This window comes from Pelobates fuscus, chromosome 7 (genome assembly GCF_036172605.1).
Source record: "Pelobates fuscus isolate aPelFus1 chromosome 7, aPelFus1.pri, whole genome shotgun sequence".
Taxonomy (NCBI): Eukaryota; Metazoa; Chordata; class Amphibia; order Anura; family Pelobatidae; genus Pelobates; species Pelobates fuscus.
Window position 1 is genome coordinate 2,434,209 of NC_086323.1, and position 12,456 is coordinate 2,446,664.

Consider the following 12,456-nt stretch of genomic DNA (forward strand, 5'->3'; position numbering starts at 1 on the left):
ATTCACTATACAAATGCTGTATAGTTGAAGGTATCGAAGTGGTAGAGATCAGAATTAAAGGAACACTATAGGGTCAGGTACACAAACATGTATTCCTGACCCTATAGTGTTTAACTCAACATATAGGTGGCTTGCCCCTCCCCCTAGCCCCCCTATAAAAAAGTTTAAAACTCACCTTATTTTCAAGTGCTGCGGGGGTCTACCTGCGCTGGCTCCTCCCCATTTGTGACATCATCAAAATGGCAGAATTTTAGCCAATCCAATGCTTTCCCATAGGAAAAGCATTGGATTGGCTAAAATCGGCACGAGTGCGGGGCCAAATGCCGTTTTGGCCATTCAGGACCTCCTCATAGAGATGCATTGAATCAATGCATCTCTATGAGGAAAATTCAGCGTCTCCATGCAGAGTGTAGGGACGCTGAACGGCAGGGCTGCTTTTTCAGCAGCACTGACCCAGTAAGCACCTCCAGTAGTCATCTAAAGAGTGACCACTTTGAGTTGTTTCTAGAGGCAATGTACACACTGCCTTTTCTCTGAAAAGGCAGTGTTTGCATGAAAAAAGCCTGAAGGGAACTATTATACTCACCAGAACAACTACAGTTGCAAGAAAAAGTATGTGAACCCTTTGGAATGATATGGATTTCTGCCCAAATTGGTCATACAATGTGATCTGATCATCATCTAAGTCACAACAATAGACAATCACAGTCTGCTTAAACTAATAACACACAAAGAATGAAATGTTCCCAAGTTTTTATTGAACACACCATGCAAACATTCACAGTGCAGGTGGAAAAAGTATGTGAACCCTTGGATTTAATAACTGGTTGAACCTCCTTTGGCAGCAATAACTTCAACCAAACGTTTCCTGTAGTTGCAGATCAGACGTGCACAACGGTTAGGAGTAATTCTTGACCATTCCTCTTTACAGAACTGTTTCAGTTCAGCAATATTCTTGGGATGTCTGGTGTGAATCGCTTTCTTGAGGTCATGCCACAGCATCTCAATCGTTGGTGTTGGTGTGCTGTGCCTCTTTTTCGCCACACATAGTGTTGTGTGTTTCTTCCAAACAACTCAACTTTGGTTTCATCTGTCCACAGAATATTTTGCCAGTACTGCTGTGGAACATCCAGGTGCTCTTGTGCAAACTGTAAACGTGCAGCAATGTTTTGTTTGGACAGCAGTGGCTTCCTCTGTGGTATCCTCCCATGAGATCCATTCTTTTTTAGTGTTTTACATATTGTGGATTCGCTAACAGGGATATTAGCATTTGCCAGTGACTTTTGTAAGTCTTTAGCTGACACTCTAGGATTCTTCTTCACCTCATTGAGCAGTCTGCGCTGTGCTCTTGCAGTCATCTTTATAGGACGGCCACTCCTAGGGAGAGTAGCAGCAGTGCTGAACTTTCTCCATTTATAGACAATTTGTCTTACCGTGGACTGATGAACAGCAAGGCTTTTGGAGATACTTTTATAACCCTTTCCAGCTTTATGCAAGTCAACAATTCTTAATCGTAGGTCTTCTGAGAGCTCTTTTGTGCGAGGCATCATTCACATCAGGCAATGCTTCTTGTGAAAAGCAAACCCAGAACTGGTGTGTGTTTTTTATAGGGTAGGGCAGCTGTAACCAACACCTCCAATCTCATCTCATTGATTGGACTCCAGTTGGCTGACATCTCACTCCAATTAGCTCTTGGAGATGTCATTCTTTGTGTGTTATTAGTTTAAGCAGACTGTGATTGTCTATTGTTGTGACTTAGATGATGATCAGATCACATTTTATGACCAATTTGTTCAGAAATCCATATCATTCCAAAGGGTTCACATACTTTTTCTTGCAACTGTACATTAAGCTGTAGTTGTTCTGGTGACTATAGTGTCCCTTTAAAGATCACTAAGAATAAGGTGTAAATTAACTGGTATCTAGATTGCCCTACAAGAGATATGTTGTAACGTTGAATTGTAACAATATGATCGAGTCCCTAGATAGGAAGTGCAAGAGAGTAAAAAAAAGTAGCAATCTGTAGTAATGGTCAGTACAGCTACCATATATCTCATGTGTGGCAAACAAGAAGGAAAAAGGGTAAGTAAATCCTAATAAAATGGGAATATCACCTAAATGTCTAGATGAATCAGAATCGAGACCGAGAGATAAATGCCCTTCAGACCAGGGTATATCTATTTAGCAAAAGCGAATATGACAGTGCATAGAAAAAGCAGTATTGAGTATGGGATAAGTAGAATGCAGCATATATGCAGGGCACGTTGCTGAATATTAAATATAAGAGCCCTAAACCTGTGCCTTCGAGGGCACCTAAATGTCTGCTCAATATATGCCTAACTGTAGACTCCCAATATCTATTAGTAGCATTAAAAAAAAAACTAAAGTTGTGCCTTCAAGGGCACCTAATCTACTGCCAAGTGAGAAAAACAAAAAAGCCCTAATGATTGCTATCTATGCACTACAGTAACAAACACCCTCCCTGCCAACCTCTAAAATCGATCAAGCAATGTAGAGGAATAGAGTAAGTACAAATAAAGCTGATAATATCTATATGAAGACGTTAAGCAGGGTAAGGAATACAGCTGAGCCCCAACACGCTTTTCGCCAGTAAGTGGCTCTTCAAGGGGGAACCCATGTCCCGGGTTTTGGGGTTTAAATGTCGCGCCCATTGTTCTGATAGGTCCACTGAGACGGTGATGATGACGTCATGATCAATAGTTTTTTACGAAAACAAAAGGAATTAAATAAACATTTCTAAGAGTTCTACTTAGGTCTCAAGTTGTGAATATATATGATGTGATAATTGTGTGATTGCAAACAACTATGTTATATTTATTAAATGTATACGTATTTATTAAATGTATACTTTGAAACAGATAAAACCAACAAGCTGAAAAACATTAGCTTTGGCGGTCCTCATTAGAGATGTTACGGAACCAGTGTGGTATCCTATAGGATTAGGAATGAGTCACAGGGTTGTTCATCATTGTTGTTAGTTGCTTTCAGTGGTGGCTTTCTCATGGCTGACATGCATATTGTCCATTTATGTTCCTAGAACGTACTGATGCAGCAGTTGAGAAACTGCAGCTGGAAGTAACAGCTGGACCGAAAGCTGCTTCCAAAATCATTGCTCTGACAGAAGTGGATAATGAAGAGGAAGATCAATTGGACGAGTCTGTTATTCAGAAAAGACTAAAAACTATTCTTGGAATTGATGAGGACCTCAGGGTAGGTGGATATGAAAAATCGGTTTCATATTTTTGAAATAAGTGCCAGATAAAGAAATGCTCCAATACAGCAATATTATAAATGGCCATTTTTTCCCCCTAAACAGGTCAAGAATAGGAAACAAAAACGAGATAGAGCTGAAAGGAGAAAGAGACACAGGAAGCATTATCGGAAAACTAATCCAGAAGGTGTAGACGTTGTAGAAATACGCAGGTCAACATCAAGTCCCTTTATCACTTCATTATCTTCCACATCATCATCAAGTTCCTCAAGATCTTCTTCATTATCAAGCTCATCATCTTCCGTTTCCGAGAGATCCAAAAACAAACAGCATCAAAACAACCGTCTAAATAAAAAGTCAAGCAGCAGCAGCAGCAGCAGCAGCAGCAGCAGCAGCAGCAGCAGCCAACAAGAGCGAGACCAAACAAAACCACATCAAAGTCCCAAAAAAAGGCAGAGCAGCAGCAGTAGCAGCAGTGGAAGCAGCAGTGGAAGAAGTAGTATTAGCAGTAGTAGTAGCAGCAGCAGCAGCAGCAGCAGTAGTAGTAGCAGAAGTAGTAGTAGTAGCAGCAGCAGCAGTAGCAGCAGACTCGGAAAAGAGGCCAGAAATAAAAACAGGAGAAATGAAGGTAGCAGCAAGGGAACTGATGTAGTGGTCACACGTCAAGATCATTCCCGGAGAAACTTGCCTCATCACCAAGACCATTCCAAAAGACGTCCTGGCAGAAGCAGCAGCAGCAGCAGCAGCAGAAGTAGTAGCAGCAGTATCAGTAGTAGTAGTAGCAGCAGCAGCAGTATTAGTAGCAGCAGCAGCAGTAGTAGTAGTAGTAGCAGCGGTAGTGGGAGCAGCAGCAGCAGCAGCAGCAGACAAGGATACAAGGTAATTAGAACATTGCCCTAAATAAGAAGTCCATGTGATCTTTACAAAGGACAATCCTGCATCATATACCGTGTTCCCCTACACTGAATTCATACATACTGCCAGTCCTTACATTGGCTTCCTGTATCCTATAGGAGTCAATTCAAAGTGCTAACCCATACATTTAAAGCATTGAACAATCTCTTCACAGATCCATAGGTATGCCCCTCCTCGTACCCTCCGCTCTGCCCGTGACCACCTCCTGTCCGTTGTCCGCACCCATACGGCCAACTCACGCTTGCAGGACTTCTCGCGGGTGCTAGCCTGCCTACCACCATCAGACTCTCCCCTAGTCTTCAATCGTTTAAGAAGTGCCTTAAAACCTCTCTCTTTAGGAAAGCTTATGGCCTCCCAGACTAACCTCCACCTTACATACCTGTCTCTTGCCCTCTCCTAAAAGGCGGCACTCTACTCTCTCCTCCAGCTCTGCTTCACTCCCACTTTGATTGCTATATCCTGTCCTAATGTGTTTTACACCCCACCTCCTATTGACTGTAAGCTTGTTTGAGCAGGGTCCTCTTCAACCCATTGTTCCTGTAAGTTTTCTTGTAATTGTCCTATTTACAGTTAAATTCCCCCTCTCATAATATTGCTACAGAATCTGTAGGCGCTATATAAATGGCAATAATAATAATACATTGTAAGTGATGCATTCCGTGCCCGCACACTGTGAAAGATGGATTCCGTGCTCGCATACTGTGAATGATGCATTCCGTGCTCATACAGTGTGAGTGATGCATTCTGTGCTCGTACAGTGTGAGTGATGCATTCCGTGCTCGCACACTGTGAATGATGCATTCCTTGCTCGCACACTGTGAATGATGCATTCTGTGCTCATACAGTGTGAGTGATGCATTCCGTGCTCATACAGTGTGTGGTGCATTCCGTGCTCGCACACTGTGAATGATGCATTCCGTGCTTGCACACTGTGAATGATGCATTCCGTGCTCGCAGTGTGAGTGATGCATTCCGTGCTCATACAGTGTGAGTGATGCATTCCGTGCTCATACAGTGTGAGTGATGCATTCCGTGCTCATACAGTGTGAATGATGCATTCAATGCTCGCACACTGTGAATGATGCATTCCGTGCTCGCACACTGTGAATGATGCATTCCGTGCTCGCACACTGTGAATGATGCATTCCGTGCTCGCACACTGTGAATGATGCATTCCGTGCTCGCACACTGTGAATGATGCATTCCGTGCTCGCACACTGTGAATGATGCATTCCGTGCTCGCACACTGTGAATGATGCATTCCGTGCTCGCACACTGTGAATGATGCATTCCTTGCTCGCACACTGTGAATGATGCATTCCGTGCTCGCACACTGTGAATGATGCATTCCGTGCTCGCACACTGTGAATGATGCATTCCGTGCTCGCACACTGTGAATGATGCATTCCGTGCTCGCACACTGTGAATGATGCATTCCGTGCTCGCACACTGTGAATGATGCATTCCGTGCTCGCACACTGTGAATGATGCATTCCGTGCTCGCACACTGTGAATGATGCATTCCGTGCTCGCACACTGTGAATGATGCATTCCGTGCTCGCACACTGTGAATGATGCATTCCGTGCCCGCACACTGTGAATGATGGATTCCGTGCTCGCACACTGTGAATGATGGATTCCGTGCTCGCACACTGTGAATGATGGATTCCGTGCCCGCACACTGTGAATGATGCATTCCGTGCTCACACACTGTGAATGATGCATTCCGTGCCCGCACACTGTGAATGATGCATTACGTGTTCGCACACTGTGAATGATGCATTCCGTGCTCGCACACTGTGAATGATGCATTCCGTGCTCGCACACTGTGAATGATGCATTCCGTGCTCGCACACTGTGAATGATGCATTCTGTGCTCGTACATGTAGGTAATTATAAAATGAAGTGGTTGTAGTTAACATATTTTCCTGTATTGCCTCTTCTTGTTGCAGCACTATAGAGAATTTTATGACCTTAAATTCCGCCGAGGAAATAGAGTCTGGGTAAGTTAACAATTTTGCTCCTTTTAGGACAAGACCCATAAAACGGGCAGAAAATGAATTAATCTGGTTACATATGTTGCTGCTTTCTGAAAAGTTGCTGCTCCCGCTCTTCCAGTGGTCAGCCCAATAAATCCATTATTATGGATATACAAACAGTCAAGGCCACGTTTTGGTCTGTTTTAATAACGTTTGTAATTACTTAGCAACAAAACAAGCAAAGCAGTACTGCAGATGTCAATATACATTGTCGTATAAATTATCTATAGGAAGTACTTGGTTCAAACTAAACCTTTTCACATAATCTCACATAAAAAATGAAAAAGGCTTGAAACCATAGCGATCCATTTTAGTCTGTTACTAGCTCTCAACGCTATTCATGGGAAGACATAGCCTTATGGGGGCTGAATCATTTGACATATTTTCCATAATAATTGGACATAATTATTTCTGTAAAAAAAAAAAAAAAAATACAAAAAAGATACTTAAACATGCTATCTCCACGTGCAAAAGACGCCACAATGTTTAATGTTGAAAAAAACAAATAGAAAGTTAAACCCAATGTTACACAACCACAATATCTGAATGTAACTGCTGTTTATTTCACAAAAGTTGATTTGGAATTAGACTGACTATAACTTTAAACCAATAATCGTTCCCAAAAGTTGATAAACCTGGACATTTCTACGCAATCACATAGGTATGAGTTATAATTATGTATGTATATATGCGGACATCAATGTCACAAACCAAATTGTTACTGCTTCTCTGTATTTGCATCTTTAAAAAAACAATAAAAAGAAAGATTGACAAAAAAAAAGATACTTAAATTATAGTAAACTGTAGTTAAAAAACATCCAGCGTTGATACTTTTTTTACATGGAAGGTTAATAATTTATTGATGCAGCCGGAGATATTAAAGTAACTCGACTAAATGATCAGAATGTAAAGATACAACCCACAATCCTGTAATGGTGACCCCAGTATGAGATATGATACACTATATTCATCGCATTATTCATTTTGTTACATGTATTACTGGTTTTAGCAGCAGACTGCCAGCAGACCACGCGCAGTATCTTCTTCCTCTTCCTCTTCCTCTTCCTCTTCTAGTCGTCGTTCTACTTCTAGACGCTCGGTGAGGATAAGGTTCCTTGTGTTTTTTTTGTAGCCCACTAATATTATTATTAAAAGCATACTGATTGCTTGCTTTGATTTAATTTATTTAGGCTAAATTTATTGGTGACAACAGTAATCCGTTGCTGGTTGTCACTGCCAAGGCCGTTCGCAATGACAAGAAATCCCAAGGATTCCAAGTGATTGTCTATGGAGATTACCAAGTGAATAAACCTCGGGTCCAGATCTACATGGTGGACGTCTCAAAAACCAGCAAATGGAGAGCATGTTTGAATGCTGCTGTCCTGAATCCACACGAAGCACGGGTATATTTATACATATCTATCACTTGTGAAATTAATTTATTGCAATTGTCTGGTTGTGAAGGCAAACCTTGAATCCATGGCTATCCTGTATAGCAGAATAGTAGGATAGATGCGTATCAAAAGTGGTCAGAAAGCCAAGTTCAGTTCGAATCAAGAGGGGCCAGGAGACAATGTAATCCCTATACCAGAATTCTGATGCTCATGTTGCAGTATGGCAGCATCTGATTAATGGGCGAAGCACATAGAGTAGGCATAGCTAAACAGAATGACACAGGTACTGTTACAGTGTATTGCATACAAGTTAACATTTTGATATTTGGGTTATTTTAGGCAACTCTAAAGTGGGGTCAAAACTGCCAAGATTACAAGATCATTACCGAAGCCCAAACTGGCCACTTTGGTCACCAGCCAGCACTGAAAGTAACTGTGAACTGGCCTAAAATCCCTCCCAAAATGAAGTCAGTCAGCAAATAGTAAGTATGAGAAGATTCGAGGCATAAAAATGTCTTTCTTTTCTAGATATAGGTCATAATTACCATTTACTTAGTGCCTAGATCATAGAGGAAATGTATTTGTACTGAATGGTCACATACAGGCTCTGTCACTCTTTTACAGTCTGTCTGAATATCTTCCCGGTGTTGCATACATATTGGGATTCTCCCAGGACAACCGGAAAAACCCACCTCATCAGGCCAAAGTCATTGTCGCCCTAAGCTCTCCACGAACTTTTGATATCGTACTCCAAGTGCCCAAGGTAACAATATTCTTGTATGTATAAGGAGATCGTGAAATCCATAAAATGTAAGCTTGTTAGAGCAAGGCCCTCACCACCTACTGGTCTTGTTACAACTACTGGTTTGTTAATCTGCCTATTGGACAGCGCTATGGAATCAGTTTTCTATATATAAATAGTAAAAGAAATCATCAAAATTAATTAGTTTCTTGCTTATATTCTTTTCACACATTATGACTGATTGATTAACTCCCTTTTCCCACTGCAGGCAACACTGTATTCAAGAGCCTTGAAGCTACCTCTGCCCATCCCAGCTCGTTTTCCTTTCAAGGAAGCCACCATGCTTGCTCCTACATTGGGCATGATCTCCGAAATCCCCCAGAGGTTCATTGAAGGCCTACAAGGTGGAATTAAATTTTTAATGGAATTTAAAGCCATGCCTTATTGTAAAATAGCAATTTCACACAACTAATACCTGTTTCTATAATACAGGTGAATGCAAAGTATCCCATAATAAAATTACCACTTTCAACGGGGTCAATTTAGCACTTGCTTTGCCTGACAACTGCTTACATGTCCTGGCCCAAGACTGTAGCGATGAATTCAAATTTATGGTCTTGATGAAAAAAGTCCAAGGCTCCCCAGACCAAAAGGTTATTAATGTCAAAATCGGCACTTAGTAAGTAATTTATTGCTTGATTATTGCTATTTTATTAGTTTTATGTATTTATATAACTATTTCATAATAACTGCTTTGGAATGATGAGCGAGATACAATGTTTCAGACATATATTGACTGTGAAAGATTTTGGCTAATATTCTGTTTCCTCACGCTCAGCGAAATCGACATGCTCAATTTGTCTGGTTCAATGAAAATGACAATTAATGGATTCGATTTATTAGAGGAGCATCTCCCGTATAAATCACATGGAGGTAAGAATTTAATTTAACATTCATTCAAACACAAATGACTTTACTTAAAATGTCTGTACACTGCTGAATAAAAGTAACCATATTTTCTTTCGTAGAACCAACTGTCGAGATTCACAAAAAGGAAAATGGAATATCTCTGTTAGCGCCGGATTACGGTGTTGAAGAAATTGCTTTTGATGGAGTAACATTCAAGGTATTCCTTTTAATAATTAGAAAATATTTATGACGCCCGAAGCAGGCTTTACTGAAGATTCTGCAGGTATAGTTACATCTTAAAACAAAGACAGCATTTCCACAGTTTGATCACTGAGACTAGAAAATGCAAGCAGATTCCCACGGTTTAATTAGACCTTTTTTAAACCTCTGTAAATAAATAATTGGGAGGCACAGATGCTGCAGCCTTGCTGTTGTTAAAGGAACACTATAGGGTCTGGAACACAAACATGTATTCCTGACCCTCTAGTGTTAAAAATAACATCTAGCCCCCAATATAGTAAAATCTTACCTTTATTCTGGTCTGCTGCTGCTGGTTCTGCCCCTGATCCGCCTCCTTGGCTGTCATCAATAGAAGTGTTGATCTCAGCCAATTACAATGGATTGACTGAGACTGTAAAGGAGGCAGATCAAGGGCAGAGCCAGCACAACCCAAACACAACCCTGGTCAATCAGCATCTTCTCATAGAGATAAATCAAATCAATGCATCTCTATGAGGAATGTGCAGTGTCTGCATGCAGAGGGCAGAGACACTGAATGTCAGTCACACTGTGCAGCACTGCCCCAGGAAGCACCTCTAGCAGCCATCTAAGGAGTGGCCAGTGGAGGTATCCCTAGGCTGTAATGAAAATGCATCTCTGAAACTAACAGTATTTACAGCAAAAAGCCTAAAGGGAATGATTATGCTCACCAAAAAATACAATAAGCTGTATACTATACAATAAGTTGTATACTGTACATTATGCTGTACACTATACAATAAGCTGTATACTGTACATTACACTGTATACCGTACACTAAACTGTATACCGTGCATTAAGCTGTATACAGTACATTACGCTGTATACCGTACAATAAGCTGTATGCCGTACAATAAGCTGTAGTTGTTCTGGTGTCTATTGTGTCCCTTTAACTAGAGTAATTATCGTAGATCTTGTGGCCACCTGGGTTTTAGACGAACAGGTTTATTCATAATAGTGAGAATTAAAGGTGAATTCAAAGTGAGTTTCCAATTTAAAGTCACAATAGCCAAACTGGAAACTTTCTCTAAGTCAGCTACTCTGGCCTTAAATTTAAATTCTCACCTTAAAACACATTAAATATGTCAATCTATTCTATGGCCGTGTGTCGGCACACACAAACCGTATCTCTATGACAAGCATGTAATAGGATATGACTTCACGGTAGAGTGGCAGCCAGGAGAGTGTCTCGGCCATTGGTTACTACTACGTTTTACGGATATTTTTAACCCAAGGACCAAACTTCAGGAATAAAAGGGAATCATGACATGTCACACATGTCATGTGTCCTTAAGGGGTTAAAGTCATGGAACACTTCAAATAAAAAAAATAAAATATAAATAAAAATAAATATATATATTATACATTTTGAAATCAGAGCTTCCTTTGAACATTTTTTTGTTGTTGAATATGATATGTCATTTTTTGATATCTCTGTCTTCTAATATGTTACACATTGAAAATACTAAGATTAGGATGTACTTGGAAAATAGCAAAAGCTAAATGTCCCCATCCAGCCTAGATAATGTGATAAGATTATCATAACCACACAATCTTGCTTTCTGGAAACAGTTTACAACTTGCAGCCCAGGTTTGAGAGAGTCTCATATGAGACAATACGACTTGGCGGTCAATGAAGACAGCAACTATACATGCTATCATTATGATTACAGGTGAGGCCGACCCTGTGGATGAAGGCCAAGATGTGTGGTATTTGTGGCCAGAATGACGATGAGACAGAACAGCAATTCAAGATGCCAGATGGATCGATTGCAAAAGATCAGATGAGCTTAATTCATTCCTGGATTCTACCGGCAGAGTCGTGCTCCGAAGGTATCCATTACATAGATTTCTTTTATATTGCCGAGAGAGAGAGACTGTGTGTGTGTTAGCGTATTCTATGGCACTGTGCAATGCAGTGATACATTCGTTATTACAGGTTGCCATTTGCAACGTTCAATTGTGAAAATGGATCTTGAGAGTGAGGAAGAGAAGCCAAAATGTTATTCAGTTCAGCCCATTCTTCTGTGTGCCAAAGGCTGCATGCCGATTAAAACAACTGAAGTATCTTCAGGCTTCCATTGCTTGCCAGCAGGTGAGTACCTCGAGCTCAGTGCTTGGTTCATAGTAAATCCTTATTGCGGGCCTACAGTCCTACGGTTGCAAAATGTTGGCCCATTGTATTCGTTCAGGGGTGACACAGATAGCAGGTATTATTCCACGGACCATCTTTTATTGACCACGACTTTCTCACTGTTCTCACTCTTCCTCTGCAGACGCCACGCTGGACCTGGCCGAGGGACCAATGAAACTGGAGAAGGCCGAGGACTTCACACACCTCGTAGAAGCACACACTGCCTGCTCATGTGAACAGTCCCCTTGTGCAGCATGAATGGATCTATCTAAATATTCTCTGGGAAAATGGGGATTTTAACACATAATCTGGGAACCCAGCAGACAGATAATCTTATTTCAGGAAAAAGAAACATGATTTGTAACATATTCACAATAAACATTTGCATCCAAAAAAAAAATAAAAAGTAGCAGAGTTTCTGATTTCTTGGCTGATGCTCATAGGAGGTCGTTAAAAAGGTATAATTCAATTTGTGGGTCATACATGCTTTATCCAGCGGATGCTTGGGAAGAAGAAATATATAAAATAGCATCAAAGTATTTAGCCCTTTGATACCTAAATTGAAAAACAGAATTCTCTGCCAGAAGCCAATAGCATACCTCCCATCCCAATATTTTACATGGAGAGAGGGACACTTTAATTTTAGGAGTGTGAGTGGTGGTGTGGCCATGAGCAGGGAAGATCTGAGAATGAGTGGGGGTGTGGCCATGGGCAGGGATGATCTGAGAATGAGTGGGGGTGTGGCCATGGGCAGGGCTGTTCTGAGAATGAGTGGGGGTGTGGCCATGGGCAGGGCTGATCTGAGGTTGAGTGGGGGGGTGGCCATGGGCAGG

General features: G+C 41.1%; 1 protein-coding gene across 2 annotated transcripts in view; it reads left to right on the forward strand.

The window, feature by feature from the left end:
• LOC134568919 (vitellogenin-A2-like) overlaps window positions 1–11,987 on the forward strand; it is a 33,972-nt gene extending 21,985 nt beyond the window's left edge. Inside the window, exons 22-35 of one of the 2 annotated variants that reach the window (XM_063427630.1) lie at window positions 3,059–3,231; window positions 3,338–4,111; window positions 6,100–6,150; window positions 7,196–7,285; window positions 7,377–7,589; window positions 7,920–8,062; window positions 8,205–8,343; window positions 8,591–8,726; window positions 8,815–9,001; window positions 9,161–9,255; window positions 9,351–9,448; window positions 11,163–11,322; window positions 11,429–11,584; window positions 11,766–11,986. In XM_063427630.1, the coding sequence (XP_063283700.1) occupies window positions 3,059–3,231; window positions 3,338–4,111; window positions 6,100–6,150; window positions 7,196–7,285; window positions 7,377–7,589; window positions 7,920–8,062; window positions 8,205–8,343; window positions 8,591–8,726; window positions 8,815–9,001; window positions 9,161–9,255; window positions 9,351–9,448; window positions 11,163–11,322; window positions 11,429–11,584; window positions 11,766–11,881 (2,531 nt within the window). In that variant the 3' untranslated portion in view covers window positions 11,882–11,986. Of the gene's footprint in view, window positions 1–3,058; window positions 3,232–3,337; window positions 4,112–6,099; window positions 6,151–7,195; window positions 7,286–7,376; window positions 7,590–7,919; window positions 8,063–8,204; window positions 8,344–8,590; window positions 8,727–8,814; window positions 9,002–9,160; window positions 9,256–9,350; window positions 9,449–11,162; window positions 11,323–11,428; window positions 11,585–11,765 lie in introns of both variants that reach the window. The other variant, XM_063427629.1, reaches the window with a different exon arrangement.
• Window positions 11,988–12,456: the final 469 nt, after the last annotated feature.